Source organism: Squalius cephalus (assembly GCF_949319135.1).
Source record: "Squalius cephalus genome assembly, chromosome: 5".
Taxonomy (NCBI): domain Eukaryota; kingdom Metazoa; phylum Chordata; class Actinopteri; order Cypriniformes; family Leuciscidae; genus Squalius; species Squalius cephalus.
Genome location: NC_137126.1, coordinates 40,001,990 through 40,021,375, shown reverse-complemented (window position 1 = coordinate 40,021,375; position 19,386 = coordinate 40,001,990). Strand labels below are relative to the sequence as shown.

The 19,386-nt window shown below is 35.3% G+C and overlaps 1 protein-coding gene across 2 annotated transcripts in view; it reads left to right on the top strand.

Moving 5' to 3' along the window:
- unc13ba (unc-13 homolog Ba (C. elegans)) overlaps positions 1 to 19,386 on the top strand; it is a 73,729-nt gene that overhangs the window by 24,194 nt on the left and 30,149 nt on the right. Inside the window, exons 4-21 of one of the 2 annotated variants that reach the window (XM_079873141.1) lie at positions 2,217 to 2,260; positions 2,372 to 2,447; positions 4,260 to 4,334; positions 5,565 to 5,784; positions 6,551 to 6,778; positions 7,160 to 7,301; positions 8,522 to 8,691; positions 9,861 to 9,976; positions 10,943 to 11,106; positions 11,912 to 12,062; positions 12,568 to 12,636; positions 16,069 to 16,158; positions 16,564 to 16,704; positions 17,374 to 17,567; positions 17,647 to 17,732; positions 17,885 to 17,920; positions 18,680 to 18,721; positions 19,243 to 19,369. In XM_079873141.1, coding sequence (XP_079729267.1) covers positions 2,217 to 2,260; positions 2,372 to 2,447; positions 4,260 to 4,334; positions 5,565 to 5,784; positions 6,551 to 6,778; positions 7,160 to 7,301; positions 8,522 to 8,691; positions 9,861 to 9,976; positions 10,943 to 11,106; positions 11,912 to 12,062; positions 12,568 to 12,636; positions 16,069 to 16,158; positions 16,564 to 16,704; positions 17,374 to 17,567; positions 17,647 to 17,732; positions 17,885 to 17,920; positions 18,680 to 18,721; positions 19,243 to 19,369 — 2,171 coding nt within the window. The remainder of the gene's footprint in view (positions 1 to 2,216; positions 2,261 to 2,371; positions 2,448 to 4,259; positions 4,335 to 5,564; positions 5,785 to 6,550; positions 6,779 to 7,159; positions 7,302 to 8,521; positions 8,692 to 9,860; positions 9,977 to 10,942; positions 11,107 to 11,911; positions 12,063 to 12,567; positions 12,637 to 16,068; positions 16,159 to 16,563; positions 16,705 to 17,373; positions 17,568 to 17,646; positions 17,733 to 17,884; positions 17,921 to 18,679; positions 18,722 to 19,242; positions 19,370 to 19,386) is intronic. The other variant, XM_079873140.1, reaches the window with a different exon arrangement.

Below are 19,386 nucleotides of genomic sequence, written 5' to 3'. Positions count from 1 at the left end.
AGATGGGGACTCCACAAACAGAAACCAACAATTCTGAGCGGCCTCAAGCCATCAGTACTGAGAAAGGCTTCGCCGAGATACCTCAATGCATCCCCACCAAAGCAAAACCTGAATCACCTCCTCACCAGCATAATATTGAAGATTCAGAACATCCAAATTCTCCAGGGTTGGACTCATCCACCAGTAATGCATCAGATGCTACATATGGACATCAAACCAGTACTCATTTAACACAGTGCTTCTCTACAGACATTATCCAAGACTCTTTTTCCCCTGAGGAACTAGCAGTTGAAGAGGAGCAGAGAACACTAATGGGGGAAACGAAGCCTCCCACCGAGTCCTTCACAGAAGGAGGTAGCGAAGCAGAGCTTAGTCAGCGGGATGCACGCCGCCTGAAGTGCCTCAGGACTTTCCAGCAGATTCTGAGGGAGAAGAGAGAGTCCAGAAGACAACTCAGTATAGTGACCATGTCAGCATTTTCTGAAGATGATTTGAACCCAGGTATATTGAGGCCCTTTGCGTCATATTCATTGTTCTGTTTTATTGGAATTTGTCATAAGTTTCTGGCTAAAGTTTCAAATTTGCAGTGTTGGTGGTTTCTGTGAACTCTGTCTTGAAATTCCTTGTCAGAAAAGGAAAGTAAATAATTCCGATGACCATGGCTGTGCACATAAAACGTGTCTCACAAATAGAGTGCAATATTCAGATGCTACTCTTTTTTCCTTTTTTTTCTGTAAAATATCAGATTTCATCATAAACTGCTGACTCTTGTAGCCAGTGGTCCTTTTCTGCAGATATATTAGCCAACGCCCTTCTGGGTGTTACACTAGTCTTGTTCCCCAGGCTCAAACAAACTAATTACACTCATTGAACTGAAATGAAAACAAATCTGACATGAAAGCAGAGTGCAGGGAAAATTTAGGAGCCGTTATAAATGAATAAAACATCTCAATGAAACTTTCATGAACTGTCTAGATCAATTGCAAATTCGCCACAGTTATGCAGTTCATATTCCCGGTCCATATTTATAAACAAGGTTATTAAACTCTCTGTCTGCAGATATGTTCTTGGACAAGAAGTTTATATGCTTTATAATGTTGTCTAGTTAAAGAGTCCTGTCTGGTTCTGGCTAACAATTATGTGATAGCTTGATGTGCTATTTGTTTTTATTTTCAGATGGAAGCCAGGATGAAGATCAGGTTATATCTTTTTCACATTGTTTAAAAAGTACCTTGATATTTTATGTTTGCAGTGCTGAAGATAAATAATGTTGTTTAAAGTACTTAAATGTGCATGGTGATAACAGACTAATTTGTGTATTTACTGCATTGTGTTAAATTACTTGTCTGTTTTTTATTTTTATTTTGTTTAAATCATGCCTTGTTCTCATTGTAAGTTATGCTGCATTGTAAACATTACACACATTTTCAGACTGTGTTATTGATTGTAGCTCATTAAAGTATCCCTCCCGGTTATACCATATAAAATAGAAACTGTGATGGCAGATATATTTATGGCCTATTGCTAGAGTTGCTGAGTCAGAGTTTTATAGCAATGGTTTTCTTCCATCAACCCTTTTGTTTTGAGGGGTTTGGCATTATTTTGTTGCAACTACATCAAAAATTCTTGGTATTTTTGTGGAAGAAATGTTTCTAAATAACAAATAAAATTCATTTAGTGCACTTGTAGTCTGTTGCCAAATGATGAGTTGAAAAAAAATGGTGTTTACATTTTTTACTATAGCACAGAGGTGGTATGAATGCCATTCAATAATTTGTCCTAATTTTATATTACATAAAATCATTTAATTGTTATAAAATAAATTTTGCTAACATATATTTTATTTTATTAATTTAATTTATGTTACAAATTTTGGTATGATAAAAAAAGCAAAAGTACTTTTCTCTGTGTTAGATATACTGTATTATACTTATCATGTGTTTTGAAAGTCAATTCAATTGTCATTTTCTGACAGGAATTGTGTATTGGGGATTTTTGAGAACTTGCATGTCTCGTCCTGTCTTGACTAGAATTTTTCTCATGACTGTAAAATTCTGATAGTCACGAATATAGTGGTGAAATTCGATCAACCAAACAGCAGGGCTTTCACTATTCCTTTTTCTCCCTGTTTCCCATGTGCTGTTTTTGTTGCCTGTATGTGAAGCTTTAACATTTTATACTTGTTTTAATACCTGACAATATGATCAACCTTTCAGAATATCAATGGAGACCATAACAAACAACCATGGGCCAAACCTGGGTATGAACTCTTGCTCATTTTCTTTCACTGTTCGAACCATGTTGATGTTTAGCTGTTCTTCACCTAATTTTTATCTTCCATTACTGGAATATCCATATTTTTTATCTTCAGGGGAGGTGGAATATTTGGCATTGACAGCATGCCTGACCTTAGGAAGAGAAAGCCTATCCCCTTGGTTAGCGAAGTGGTGAGTGATTTAATTTTTATTGTTCATTTTCCACAGCCCCACCCATATTGAAACAACATTCTGCCATATTTCTTAGTGTAATTTTTCCCTCTGTATTGGGTATATACAGATTTGTCTTATTGTAATCTAACTCTTTTATATCTCTTATCTAACCTAACCTAACCTAACTCATATACTGTACTTGCAAAATCTTAACTGAATTCTGATCTTCTTTTGGCATTTTTCTTAATGCTTTCCTTCACTACTAGGCCATGGTAAGTAAACCTTTTCTATTAGAGAATGCTTCACAATTCAAGGTTTACATTTTTCAGCTTTTACTCAAAGCAGACTTAAAAACAATATTCAGGCATATGTTTACATTATTTTAGTTGTAGAATGTTATTTTAGCTATAACATTGCGTCTGAGTCAGACATGATGTGATTCCAGTGACAAGCAATTTGTCTGTCCACACTGAAGGCGAAAGTGTTGGATGCTTTTCACAAGGCGAAAAAATATAATATTAAATTTCAGATTGTCAAAAAATGTTGTTTTGTGCTCAGTTTAATTTTCAGTGTGTGATGCCATCACCTTTGATTTGCCACTCAACTCGTGATTGAAATGAGCAGTATACTATATCACCAATGAATGAGCGCATGACATCCTATCTCACAGGGGTTGATATTACAAGTGGTCTGTTTTTGATTAATGGATTTTGGCATCCATGTACATGTGTCAATGTAAACTTGTAATTGAATGTCTTCTCTTCACCCTTGAAGAGGGACATCATATGTGACTGGTGCATTAAAAACCAGGCGAGTGTGCATACTATTAAGGAGCATTTGAAGAGTTTGTCTTCTCCATGTCCGTGAGTCAGAAATGGGGGACTTTCATCAATCAGTCTTTGTTGCTACACTATAAAATTGAAACCCACACAGATACATTTGACATGCTGCAGAGGAGACAAAAACGAATAAATGCAAAATAAAAACAGGCTTGATCTGAAGCTTTTGACTTGCACAACAGTTTTCATGGCAACGAAGGCTTCTTTTTTGTAAAGGGTGATTAAGATGAATATAAACAAAGGTTATTGCACAACTCTGGAATACTTGATTCTGATTACAATTTACATGTTCCAGACAAGTGATAAATAAGGGAAAAAATTACTCTGTTTTCTTTTTGTGCATTTTTATGACATTGCAACTGGACATTTTCTCCTAGCAATGTAGTATTGATCCTTGTATTTAGCTTTCAAGCCTTTTTAATTGACTGAACCTCAGCTATGACCTGCCAGCCCCCTCACTCACCCTGTACCACTCGCGGTTGACTAGCTGAGCAATTGATGGCCAGGAAAAATATAAAGCCAGCCATTTGCTTGTGTTGAATCACTGTCATTAGCTATGAGAGGCTAAATTGTGCTCTTATCTTCGTTCCTATGGAAAATCAATCTTTGGAGTATTTGTCTGGCTTTAGCTATGAAACAATCATTGATAGTTTTTTTCAGCATGTTGTATTGACAGTATTTATAGGCTGGTTTTTGTGGTTGTTGTTGTTGGTACTATTCTTTATTATTGTATTTAGTCATTTAAGAAGTTAGAAATGAAATGCTGAAAGCTTCTTAGACACAGTGCCCTTAATGGGTGAATAGTGTTTAGCATATTAATGGGAATGTAGTATACACAGGCATGAATTGACATTTACCAGGTGTTTAAGGAAAAATAACAGACAATTTTGCTAAACCCATTAGGGGAGCACAAATAAAGTCACAGACCCATAATGGTATAATAAATACTACTATTATTAATTCATATTCAACCATTGTTCCCCTTTCTCAGTCTCTGGTACAGTCCAGGAAAGCTGGGATCTCGCGTGCATTATCTGCGCGCTCTTCAGTGAAGGATGAAGAACTGGTAAGACCTGCAAATACACAAACATCATCAGTCATCTATCTGCTTCTCTCTTTTTGAAATTGCTTCTCTCAACCCAATTGTTAAAGTTGCAATGAAACAGAAGTAGTGACAGATCTTTTCTTCTGTATTGTGTGACATACATCTAAGTGAAAAAAATTGGTGTTCTATCCATTGATTGTTGATTGGATGGCAGTAGATCTAATTGACAGCTTGAATTAGATTGTGAGAAAGGGGCGGGGTTTAAGCAGATTAAATGAATGCAAAGGTCCTTCTTACAAATCTAGAGGGAAGTCAAAAAATAACTATGTATGGATGTATTATTTAAAATAAGACCAATAACAAGTATTTAGAAAATAGAGAAGGTGAATTTTCATGTCATGCTGAGAAATTTAAGCAGTATTCACTGAAAAGACATGATTCACACCATCTATGATCAATACCATGCACATATTTCATAACCAATAACAATGTAATGAGTTTGAATATGACAAAGATTTTCAGTAAATAATTATTTAATTTGTATCATGTGTCTTTAAAAGTTCCCAGCAGAATGTTTTTTAGAATTTCTTTGGTGCTGATATGCAATTAATAAATAAAGAATTAAAAGAACTTGTAGTCTTTCAGAAGTAATATACAGTATCACACCAGCCATTTGTATAGCTATTACATTCATGGTTCTTTTTTTTGCCATTTTTAGAGCTTGACAGCATCTGTCTCCTTTCACTTTTATTGCATGGCATTGTGTTTTTCATTGTGTGGTTCGGAATGACACAAGGGTCATAATGATAACGGAGTAATAGTTGACATAAATAAAATGCTCCAGTTTTCGTTTCTAGTTTCAATTTTTCTAGTCTTATATCAAAATTTAAAGTTACCCTTCAGATGCTCTGAATTGATGAATGTTTGTGTGGGTGTACACCTACACCTTATGTAGAGAAAGATGTGCGATGTGGCTCTCAATTGGTCATCACTTTGACACCTGTCTGCCCACTTCCATAACTACACCTACACCAATATTTATAAAGCATATCTTGGGCTCTTACACTTACTCTACCTGCTATTTTTCCCATTTTCCCATTTTCTGTTTGAACCATTCTTAACAGCTTCCTGTCTTTTCATTTCAACACATCCTACATTTGAGCTGGGCTTTGTTTTGAAATGCCATCATCAGGATTGCGTCTAGGGCCTATTTCTGCAGACACCATTTTCAAGTTCTTTCTCTCTCTGTAGAAGAATCACGTGTACAAGAAGACCCTCCAGGCTCTGATTTACCCTATTTCTTGCACGACACCCCATAACTTTGAAGTGTGGACCGCCACCACGCCCACCTACTGTTATGAGTGTGAGGGTTTGTTGTGGGGTATCGCGCGGCAGGGCATGCGCTGCTCAGAGTGCGGAGTCAAATGCCATGAAAAATGCCAGGAGCTTCTCAACGCAGACTGTTTGCAGAGTGAGTCACTAACCAAATACAGAAAAACAAGCAACAACAACAAAAAAACTACTTAAATGTTCATTACAGTTAGTAGTTTATGTATTTGTATTATTTCTAGGGCTGTCAAACGATTAATCGCGATTAATCGCATCCAAAATAAAAGTTTGTTTTTACATAATATATGTGTGTGTACGGTGTATAATTATTTTCTATATATAAATACACACACATGCATGTATATATTTAAGAAATATTTGCATGTATATACTGTGTATATATATTTATATTATATATATAATTTATATTATATATAAATATTTTATATATAAATAACACATTTTTCTTAAATATATATCCATGTGTGTGTATTTATATATAGAAAATAATTATACTCCATACACATACATATATTATGTAAACACAAACTTTTATTTTGGATGCTTTTATTTGACAGCCCTAATTATTTCTTTGCACTATTCCTTATGAATGTTACATCTGTGCCATTGATGGTTGCTTTTTAATAAAAGTAACCAACTGATTGAGCAGAAAGCTTGTAAAAATGAGGAAGAAATATGTAAGATTATACACTAACACTAATGCTCAACTATACAATTCATGAAAAATATACAAAATTCAACTTTTCCTTTAATGTTAATATAATTTGTAATGAAAATACACAATAGAAACTTTTTCACTAGTGCAGTATGTTTGACGTGTTTTTGTTCCCTCTTTTATTATGTTTTATATTGCGATCAAATTATAAATGCATCTCTACAATTGCTAGGAGCTGCTGAGAAGAGCTCCAAAACGGGAGCAGAGGACAGAACCCAGCATATCATATCAGCCATGAAGGACCGCATGAAGATCCGAGAGAGGAACAAGCCTGAAATCTTTGAGATGATAAGGCTTGTGTTCAGTATGACTAAACTGAACCATGCTCAGCAGATGAAGACCATCAAACAGACCGTGCTTGACGGGACATCAAAATGGTCTGCCAAAATCTCCATCACGGGTACGGAAGCGGGGACAGCTGATATTGCTCTGTACTTTGATTGAAATGTTTCGAGTATTCTGTTCAATTCACAATTATTTGTATAGCGCTTTTTCACAATACATATTGTCTCAAAGCAGCTTTACAGAAAATGCATATCTTCTGGTCTGTTATCAGAGGTGTTCCAAGTTATGTATTTCAAAAATGTACATATACAAATAATGTATTAATTGAAACGATGTATTAATTTAAATTTAGAGTAGACACCTTTCAATGATCTAAATATTCAAGGAACAATTGTGTAAATGCAGATTTCTATTACTAAATAATGTCCTGTGCCTGCATTGAATTTGTTTTTATACTGATTGTTCAGATTGTGTGTGTTCATGTGTATTTTTCCAGTGGTGAGTGCTCAGGGCCTGCAGGCTAAAGACAGAACTGGTTCCAGTGATCCGTATGTGACGGTTCAGGTTGGAAAGACTAAGAAGAGAACCAAAACCATCTACGGTAACCTTAACCCTGTGTGGGAGGAGACGTTCAACTTGTGAGTTTTGTAAATATTTCTCTTTGTTCTCTTGGCATCCTTTCTTTTACTTGCTTTGTTGTTATTATCATTTCTTTTCAATGTATTCAGACAAAATCTGTATTTTTTTTTAATGTTGCCTTTCTCCGGAAGGCAATCTTTGCTCAGGAGTTGTTTTATGTCACCTTTGTCTCAGATATTTCTCCTAATATTTCTTAAAATAGAAACATAAATAAATAAAATAATAAAAAATGATTTTAAAAACTAATATAATAAAAAATAAAGAAAGAATCACAATTGTGACAATTATTGGCATACTGTAAAAGGGTATGGAGCTATAAAATAAATGTGGATAGCATATCTCAGATAATTCAGTGAATATTGAGATCTCTGACTTTTGCTGACTTTGGTATATTGGCAAATTTGAGCACAGGTTGTTTGATTGTTGAGATCTCTCCTGAAACTCCACTGGGGGCACATTAAGTCCTGGAGACTTGCTCAGGAGAAAAAAATAATCTGAGAAGAATGAGAATTCAGCAGAAGTGTCTATTTTGTCTCCATGTTATTGGTCCTCTTTGCAGTTTAGGAGAAGTAATTAAGTAAGATATAAGATTTTAAAGTGATCTCCCACAGGCTAGTAAGTCAAAGTCAAGCCAAAACTTATAATGTATAATGGAATTCTTACTTGGGGAGCTTCTCGCAGAGCTAAGACAACGTGCAATGTGCACAATTTTAAAGAAGATTTTAAAGTATACTGTACACTGCTTTAAAAAAAAATTATGCGTATGGGAAGAAAGCACTGCATTGCGTTCACCAATATTCTATGGCATAGTCCAGCAGAATAATATATAAGCCACAATAGCAAGTTTTGTTGTTAGACAAAAATGGTAAAACCACTCTAATATGTGCCTTATAATTAGTGTCAATTTATAAAAGCAATAAGTAATACTTAGCTTATTAAATCAATTCCTTTTTAATTATAGTGACCATAAACAATTCTAAAAAGTAATTGAATTAGTAGTTTGGTTAATTAAAATGAAGACTGTTTGCAGTTTTTAAGAATTATAGCAAATTATAGTGTTCATATTGAATTGTTGTTAACTGTGTTGAAATCACAGATAGTACATTTCTGTGGCTTTCCAAAAGTAATTACAATTTTAGAACCAAAACAATACAAATACAAAAACAAATCTCTTTCAGAGGCGTTGTGATTTGTGATTTGTTTTCTGTCACCTCCCCAGTGAGTGCCACAATTCATCTGATCGCATTAAACTGCGCGTATGGGATGAAGATGATGATATAAAGTCTCGCGTGAAGCAGCGTCTCAAAAGGGAATCTGATGACTTTTTGGGTCAGAGCATCATCGAGGTCCGAACCCTAAGTGGAGAAATGGACGTCTGGTATAACCTTGGTAAGTTCCTCAGTCTATGTGTGTTTTAATGTTGAGTAGTTTTTGATCTCTTTAAAAAAAAAAAAAAAACTTTTCTCTGGAGTTTTGAAAGTAGCTCTTGTGTGTTCTGTACAGCTGGAAGTCTCACTGTGGGTTCCCTCTGGAATTTTGAATGGGTTTTAAAATAGTTGTTTTTGATTTAATTAGTTGTTTTAGTTAGTTAGTTAGTTTGATTTAGTAGTTAACATTTACTGGAAAAGGGCTTTCATGTTTTGTTCTTTAACATAAATTACACAGTCACATCTTCTGGATTTTGAAACCTTTGTGTGCTTTTTTTGTTGTTGCTTCAAGTTGCTAACAAGTTGCTTCATTCAGGCTAATTAGGACCTTATTTTTTCCCCCTCATAAATCTAAAACTGATATTCGAAAACCCCATTAGAAATTCTCAAGGGAACCCATGACTAGACAGTGCTAATTTTCTTAAGGGGATTAGGACTAAAACCTGAATGGCTCCATTATGTTACACAAGAAATTAAACCATCGGTCTGCTTAAGGGTTGGGATTTCAGTGCAGGTAATAAACGATCCATGCCAAAAATATGAACTCTAATAATATATATCTTACTTCATTTTTAATGTTGTAATAAGCCTGAGCAGATAAAATTTTCAAATGTAGTGATTTGCATGAATTTAGATGTAAGATTAAAAAAAGTTACTGTGAAATATGCCAAAATTTTACTTTTAGCTATTCATGAAAACTTGCACGATTAATATGTCCAACTTTGGTGGTGGACATTTTACAGTCAGTCAGATGGTTTTACTACTCTACGGCCACAAGGCTTCTTTTCTCTTTGCATAATAATATTACAGACATGAGAAAGCTGTTCTTCATATGTGATTTTCATAAGAGCTCAATACATTTGTGTCCAATCTGTTCATAATGGCTTCCTACACCAATAAATTGTTTCTGATCAAATATTTATCGTAGAAAAAAATTAAAATGATAGGTGTTCTGATGTCTTTAAATTTGAAAGTACTGTTTATTATTGCTTGATGATAAAATTGATTAAATGTTACTGCCGGATGTAAATCCACTACTATGCTTTGGCCAAGGGTCTCCATTAGAAGCAGATGCTGGTAAACTTTCATATCAGATGTGTAATGACCATGTGTAATCTCTGATTTCTGCAGAAAAACGCACAGACAAGTCAGCGGTATCAGGGGCCATTAGACTGCAGATAAGTGTGGAAATTAAAGGGGAAGAGAAAGTGGCCCCTTATCATGTCCAGTACACCTGTCTGCACGAGGTAAAACACTTACAATATCTATTTAAATTTAAATTTCAAATGCCTGCTTACACTAATGTTCAAGAACTTAGGGTTGTTATATATATTTTTTAAAGAAATGAATGCTTTTATTCAGTAAGGGTGCTTAAAATTAATCAAAAATGACAACAGAGACTTTTACATTGTTACAAAACATTTCTATTTAAAACAAATGCTGAATCCCAGACCAAAATGTATCATGGTTTCCACAAAAATGAAAAGCAACCTGTTTTTTACAGTGATAATAATAAGAAATGTTTCTTCAGCACCAAATCGGCATATTGGAATGTTTTAGAGTGATCATGTGACACTGAAGAGTAATGTCTTATGGCAAATTCCATCACAGGAATAAATAAACACTGCCGTTCAAAAATTTGGGATCGTTTTAGATTTTTTTTATGTTTTTAAAAGAAGTATCTAATGCTCACCAAGGCTGCATTTATTTGATTAAAAACAGTAATATTGTGAAATATTATTACAATTCAATATTATCACAATTATTACAAAATAGAACCGTTTTCTATTTTAATATATTTTAAAATGTAATTTATTCCTGTGATGCAAAACATTACTCCAATCTTCAGTGTCACATGATCCTTCAGAAATCATTCTATTATGCTTATTTGCTTCTCAAGAAACATTTATTAATATTGTCAATGTTGAAAACAGTTACGTACAAATTTCTTTCTGGATTCTTTGATTCTTTCAGGATTCACACACACACACACACTCACCTATTTTAAATGATTTCACAATATTACTGTTTTTACTGTATTTTTAATCAAATAAATGCATCCAGATGTTTTTTTATATATATATTAAAATCCTACTAAACTAAACTTCTGAATGGTACATAATTAATCTCTAATATATTTATACCAAAAACCCAACAAACAGAAAATAATTTCTATAGCGAAACACTCTCCATCTTTCTTTTTTTTTTTGTAGAATTTCTTTCACTTTGTGACAGACGTTGAAGGGCAGGGTGTGGTGAAGTTGCCCACGGGACGTGGAGACGATGCCTGGAAGATCTACTTTGATGAGATGGCTCAAGATATTGTAGATGAGTTTGCCATGCGCTATGGGATAGAATCCATCTATCAGGCCATGACGTAAGCCATGGTTTTCTCTGTATTCTGACAGCTACAGGTCCTTTGCTGTTGACAGGAAATGTCTGCTGGTAGCGTTCTGTAATCGCATCAGTGCCCATCAATAATAAGTCAGTTTTAACAATATGAGTTGTTGTTTAAAAGAATTTTAAATCCTAAGTGGGTATTGAAATGGACTGAATATTTGGGTTCAGTTGTGCACATTGATATTCCGAATAGAATATTAATGAGCCTTTTGTTTATTCAATAGAGACTTGTTTTGGTGAGAAGCAGTGAATCACAATGAAATAACTGACTTATTGTTTGAAATTAGTGAAATATTGTTTGAAATATCTCCACATACTGATGTGGAAATATCTCCACATACTGATAAAAGGAAAGTTAATATGATATATTATTAAAACATTTTCATTTACTATTATTACAGTAACACTTTATTTCAATTGTCCACTTTAGACATTCTACTAAGTATAAGTAACTTTGCAGCTACGTGTCAACTAACTGTCATTAGAGTATTAGTAGACTGTCTGCTTAATATCTGCTAATGCATTATTTTGTTGGTCCCCTAACAGATATTCTACTGACTATAAGTAACTTGCCCAACTAAAAGTCAGCTTATTCTCCCATCCCGAACCCTAACACCTAACCATAACCTAACAGCTTACTACAGTCTACTAATACTCTAATGAGAGTTAACTGACATGTAGTTGCAAAGTTACTTGTAGTTATTAGAATGTCTAAAGTGGACTATCAAAATAAAGTAGAACCATTATGACATAACTGGGTGTCTGTATCTGTCCACTTGTAGGCAGTTTGCATGTCTGTCCTTAAAATACATGCTGCCTGGTGTCCCTGCGGTAATGAGCACGCTCCTGGCCAACATCAACGCATTCTACGCTCACCCCACCTCAGTCACCAACGTCTCCGCCTGTGACCGCTTCAATGCCTCCAACTTTGGGGTAATGCTAACTCGGCATCGCACACAGCCAATATGGACCCACCACTATAATGAGCATATGCTCAGTAAAATGTGACATAAAAACTAGCTATGTTGCATTAAAAAAAATGAAATATACATTTGATTACAGAGTCGTGGTGACTATAATCAGAGTCACATAAAACCTTTTATCCCAAATCCACTGAGACTATATTCTGAAGATGCTTCGCTTTCTTGTACTGGACCTTTCTGCAGAAAGAATCTTGCTCATAAAGGGATTTTGAAAAGATACAACATAGTGAATAACTGAAATATTGTCAGCATCCCTGACCCTTTGATTCATTCAGAAGGAGATTAGTGTCGGAGAAACATACCTTGGGTCTTTGAAAATGTTTGAGGGTTTGTCATTTTTGCTCTGACTTTATAACTAAATACATTACCAAATACAGAAAGAAACAACCAATTTTGTTTTGTTAGTTTGTTTAATTCTTTTCACCACTGAGTCATCTTTCTCTCTGTTAATGCAGAAAGATCGGTTTGTTAGACTGCTGGATCAGCTCCATAACTCTCTCCGCATTGACCTGTCAACATACAGAGTAAGTATTCATCATGTACTGTAACTTAGCCTGATCTACAGGGACAATCGATGCAGCCTAGCATGGTGTATTGTAAAACAAATTACAGCTTGATTGGAATATAGCACACAATAAAAAATATTTTGTTCACGCATTCCATTTACCTTAAAGCTTGGGTAGGCAACGTTTTCCTAAACACTTTTTTGTTATACTTAAAAATATATATATATATATATGTTCTGTGGAAGTTTCAGGACCAAAAAATGTTTTGTCTATTCATTGCATTATGTCCAAATGCAATGATAGTATGTCCTACCTGCCTGCCAACGTATGTATTTTCATACAAAGGCTAAATGAATCTGCAGCAGTCAGGTGGTACAATTCAGCGATCTTTAAGTTGTTTACGTTCATTTTTTTTTTTAATGATATGTGCTTTGAGACAAAAAATTGCAGACTCGTGTGTTTTAGAGGAGGCGTGGTGTTGGACAGCGCTCTGAATGGAGGGTCCATGAGATCTAAAGCTAGCTTGCTATTGCTAGCCACTCAATAATTGCCTACCCTAGCTTTCATTTTTTTAATACTTCATTTCAAGCTCTTTACGGACACGGTTGTCTCCTTGGTAAACAAGTACACTAACTTTTGAAAAAACTTTATTGGGGCAGAATTGTTTCCAGGAAATTAATTCCACCACAGTGGGACAGTTGAATTTTTTTTGTCAAATGGGTTTTTTATTCAAACAACAAATGACCTTGAAATAATTACAGGTTCCAGGATTAATTTTCTTATATGCAAAAAAAATTAATAAAAATAATAAAAAAACAAATAAAACTATAACCAAAACCCCATCCCCCGCCTGTTAATATATAATCCCGTGACATTAATACACAGCACTTAAGACAGCCTACAATACATTGCATTAAGGAGTAACATTCCTATTGAGGTAGCAAATGAAAGGGTCCCAAATCTTGTGGAATTGTCCGATGTTGCCTTTCCAAAGGTATCTAGTTCGTTCCAGGTGTAGAGTAGACGTCAGTTCCTCAAGCCATAGTTTAGCATCAGGAGGGTAAACCTTTTTCCAAAACAGTAGTAACTGTTTCTTGGCTGTTATCAGACAATATGTGAGAAATTTCTGTTGAGCACTGTTCAACGAATATATATGGTTAGAATGTCCTAATATAATGAGCACTGGGTCTGGATCCAAGTTTACATTAAGTACATCTGAAAGCATTTTAAAAATCTCACACCAGAATCCCTGTATTTTATGGCAGAAAATAAAACTATGAGCTAAATCAGCATCTTCTGATTTGCACTTGTCACAAAGAGGCGAGACATTGGGAAAAATCCTATGTAATTTCTTTTTTGAGAAATGTAATCTATGTAAGACCTTAAATTGAATGAGGCATAATCTTGTATTGACCGATTGTTTATCAATATCCTCTAAACCATTCTGCCAAATCTCTTCAGAGATTCCAATCCCCATCTCTCGCTCCCATTCCTCTCTAATCAGGCTTGTAGAGGGAGAAGTAGCTGCTTGTAACTTTCCATAAATTAAAGATAACTGATTTTTATTTCCTCTAAACTGAGTGAGACAATCATCACTGATTGAGGGCGGGACCTCATCCAGGGCGACATTATGTGTACGCAAGTAATTCCTTATCTGTAAAAATCTGAAAAAATTATTTTTTGGAAGGTTGTATTTCTGTTGTAGTTCCGTAAAGGAAGCTAATGCCCCATCCAAATAAAGGTCCTTGACTGTGCATATACCCAGTTCCTTCCATTGATTAAAGGTTGAATCCAACCTCGAAGGAGGAAATGATGGGTTATTTGCGATCGGGATTAAGAGGGAGAGTGATTTTATATTAAGGTAATCTCTTATCTGTCTCCAAATACGTAACTGACTTTTTATGACGAAACCATTAACTACAGTTTGGTCTAATATCACTGGAGAAAGCAGCACTGCTCCAAGATCATAGGGATGGCAATAATCCCGCTCCATCTGAAGCCATTCTGGGGCATTAGCCGACTGTTCCAACCATAGTGCAAAAACTTGTAAATGAGTGGCCCAATAATAAAGGTGAAAATCCGGAAGGGCCAACCCCCCCTCATGTTTAGGTTTACAAAGGTGTATTTTTTTTATTCTGTGACCCTTGTAGTTCCATAGAAAAGGAAGAACAATCGAATCAAGGTGTTTAAAGAAGGACTTGGGCAAAAGTATTGGAATATTACGAAATAAATATAATATTTGAGGTAGAAATATCATTTTTATCGCATTTATTCTGCCAATTAAGGAGATCGGGAGAGTTTTCCAATAGTGTATACAGGTTTGTAACTTGGATAGTAAGGGGTTGAAATTAGCTTTGAGGAGTAAATTATATTTAGAAGTAACCACTATTCCTAAATATGTAATTTTTTCCGTGGAAACTTTAAATGGGGAGGAGTGTATTACAGATAAATCCTTTAAACCAATGGGCATGAGTTCACTTTTTTCAAAATTTACTTTAAAGCCAGAAAATTTTCCAAAGTTAGTAATAGTTTCGAGTACAACAGGAAGGCTCACCTGATGTTGGGTAATATAAAGCAAAATATCGTCCGCGTAAAGTGATATTTTGTTAACAGTGTTTGAAGTGTTAAAGCCATGTATGCATGGGTTACATCGAATGGTTTCTGCCAGGGGCTCTACTATTAAAGCGAACAAAAGGGGTGAGAGGGGGCAGCCCTGTCTGGTTCCTCTTTGAAGATAGAAGGAGTCCGATATTGTTTTATTTGTTAAAACCCGTGCTGATGGATTACTGTACAAAATTTTAATCCATTTTATAAACTCATCGGACAGTTGAATTTTGAAAAATAAAACATTTTTACACAAATATTGAAGTCATTTATATTTATAAAACATAAGTATTTATGTAATAATTAATATATTTTTGCAATGGATATTCATGGTTTAAGATTTAAAGTCAGGTCTTGGACAAGGGTAAAGCAATAAAATCTATTTATGAAGGGTATTTAAAAGGTATGAAAATATGTAAAAAAATCTTTAAAAAAAAAAAATTGATCCCTGAGACATAAAAGTAAAGAAATTTGTAGAAAAATATTTTTTTCTATATTTAGCATAAATCCACACATATCCAAAAAAATTCATGGTTGCTGACATATATTTTTATTGTGACCCTACAATAAATCTTATGTATTTCAGAATAACAATGTGCATAGTGGAGTCTAAGATGCAACTGATCACATGTAGTCTTGGTCTTATTGTATTTCAACTGGTTTTGAGAGTGGCTGGCATTTATACTCTTTATAACGATATATAGACTTGATCGATAACATATACAGTACATATATTTTTGTGATACGATGTTTTTCTATGATTGTTAAGTTACTATCTTTCCAAGGTCATATTGTGCTTCTCACTCAAGCTTTTTGTGATGTTCTTTCTGTCCCTTTGATCTCCAGAATAATTTCCCAGCCAGCAGTAAACCACGTCTAGCAGATCTCAAATCCACTGTGGATTTATTGACTAGCATTACATTCTTCAGATTGAAGGTATGAGAACGTACCTCTAAATCTTATCAAGGAATGGCATGCTATATTGCTCTTTTTGTTGTTTATACTGTATTTGGGAGTTACAGGGATGTGGGTCTTATTTGTAATATATATATTGAGTGACAGATCCTATAGAGATGAATAATTCAATTGTGTTTCAGACAGCCTTGAGTAAACGCTCAGACATTTCTGTCTGCCTGAGTTCATACAGTAGAAAAGGATAATAGAAGGTTTGAGATGAAGATTGATTTCTTTGTGCTGTAAGAGAGAGGCCTTTGTGCGGGCTTTCATAACGGAGATTAGTCATTATTGATTTGACAGCATGCTACTTGTTAGCGGGAGTTACATTGTTATATATAGATATACAGACATGCTCTTGTCTACTCAGCTGCCCCCTGTGTCCAGGTTCTGGAACTGCAGTCTCCCCCGCGTGCGGCCCATGTGGTCAGGGACTGTGTGAAAGCGTGCCTCAACTCCACATACGAGTACATCTTTAACAACTGCCAAGAGCTGTACAACAGACAGTTTCAGCCGGCCGTGGAACCTGTGAGTAAACACATTCATGTCATGCGCAGGTGTGTGTTTGTATACACACAGATGGGAATGCTTACACTTGTGTTTGATGGTATGTTCAAATTTGGAGATTAGATTGTCATTATCAGAGGTTGAATTTCTCATGGGTAATACCAACATTTCAACCTAGGATATCTGTCTGTCTGTCGGTCGATTCTATTTTTCTGTCTGTCTATTGTCTGGTGGTTCTGTCTATCATTCTGTCTGACTTTCATTCTGTCTATCATTCTGTTTGTCATTCTGTCTGTCTGACACCATTCCTTTCTATATTTGTCTGTTGGTCTGTCATCCTGTCTCTTTTTCCATGTCTATTGTTCTGTCTATCATTCTGTCATTTTATTTGTCCTTCGATTTATCTGTCCTCTCTGTCGTTCTGACTTTCTATCATTCTGTCTGTTCTGACTGTCTGTTGTTCTGTTATTCTGTCTGTCATTCTTTCATTCTATCTGCCCTTCTGTCTTGTTGATCTGACTGTATGTTTTCTGTTTATCATTCTGTCTGACTGTCATTCTTTCAGTCTATCTATCCTTCTTCTGCATCTATCATTCTGTCTGTCAGTCTGTATGTCTTTCTATCTTTCTGTCTATCTCTCTATTTGTCTGTCTGTCATTGTATCCATCATGCTATCGTTCTATTCAACAGAAACCAAAAGAAAGGAAAGAGGTAGAAGAGGGTGAAGAAGAGGAAGATAAGAAGGATGAGAAAGAGGAAGAAACTGCTGCTGTAGAAGAACCTGGACCAAGCATTCAGAATTTGGACTTCTGGCCTAAACTCATCACCTTGATAGTTTCCATCATAGAGGAGGACAGGAACTCCTACAGTCCGATCATAAATCAGTCAGTGACTGCACAGATACACATAATATCACACACAAACACATGAGCTGATACGTTTAACCTGGTGTGTCCTGTGCAGGTTTCCTCAGGAGCTAAATGTAGGGAAAGTCAGTGCTGAGGTCATTTGGACACTCTTCGCACAGGACATGAAGTATGCACTAGAAGGTATGAAGAAACATACATTATTTATTATGTATGGGAAGTGTGTGTGCCCTTAAAGTATGTCTGTGTGTACTACAATTCTTTTCTTTTTTTTTTTTTGAGATTACCCTCCTAACATTGCCCCATCTCTCCTTTTTATTTGTCTCTGTCTTCAGTTCTTAAACATGTCGTCCACGATCATTGGAAGAATGGTAAAGGGTTATAAGGAGTCATGAGAGTGTGAACTTGGACTTACATGTCTGGATATAGATACAAGATAATCACATCACTCTGCTAAGGGGCCATAATATACACTTTTGCAACATATATTTTTTTTTTACCATATTGCCCGTCTATTATGTTTAGTTTACATTAACATATTCTACCAGTTCGTTGACCCTTTGAATTAACCAGGAATTTGCATGCAAAATGAGCTGAGATTCCAATATAGTTGGCACTACCAAATACTTTAATAACAGCTCAGCTTGTGAAATATTAGTATTGGGTGATTATGTATAGTATCGGCCCTACTTCCTCCTTTTGTCACTACGATTGGGTGCTGGGTTCTGAATAATAATAATAAATATGTTCAGTGTTATGTTAATGTGCTTATTGTGACAAGCTGTGAGCTTTGCATTGTGGAGGTTTTATTTCAAAGCAGCAATGCAAATTTTGTTTTTGAGGATAAGACCCCTTTAAAGGTTTATAACACTCTTTTTGGTCTCGAGTCCTCACTCTCTCATTGCTACTGCAGAGTTAGAGAATAGAACCTCCAGTTTCGTTTTAGATCTTCCGAGTAGGAGTAAACAAGAGTTAGACACCTCACTGAAAAAATCATCTTTTCCTTTTGATCCCAGACTCCTTTTCTTTTGAAACCACCCCTTTTATTGCACACCTGCACTTTTTTCTTTTTTTCTCAATTGTTCTTCATCTCTCTCGTCTCTCCTGCTGCCTTCTTGTCTTGTTTTTAGCACCTGCCACATTTCATATTCGCAGACTTGATTTTTACGCTGGTAAGACATACGGTTAAGTCGCTGTGAGAGTGTGTGTGCGCACGTGTACACTGCTGTTCAAAAGTTTGGGGTCGGTAATGTTTTTTTGTGTTTTTGAAAGAAGTCTCTTCTGCTCATCAAGACTGCATTTATTTAATCAAAAATACAGTAAAAATGATAATATTGCAAAATAGTATTTAAATTTAAAATAACCGTTCAAAAGAACAGGCATTTATTTTAAATATAGGTTCACATTTGGTTCATTTTTGATTCATTTGATGCATCCTTGCTGAATAAAAGTATTAAATTATATTTAAAAAAAATTCTTACTGACTTCAAACGTTTCAATCGGAGTGTATGTGTGTGAAGTGCATTTTCTTAGCGTTAGCCTCTGTGAGTGAGTACAGTTTGAGACTGGGATGAAACAGCAGTTCATTCTTAGTTTATAGTTTAGCGAATAATTAATATGTCGAAGCCGAAGGAAATTCGTGACATGGTCAAATGAAATGAAATCTGTCGACTCATCCTTGTTGTCTCCCCAGAGCATGAGAAGCTGAGGTTGTGTAAAAGTGCGGACTACATGAATCTGCATTTCAAAGTCAAATGGCTCTACAATGAATACGTCTGCGATCTGCCTGCCTTCTCTGACTCTGTCCCAGAGTACCCATCGTGAGTCACGCTGCTTC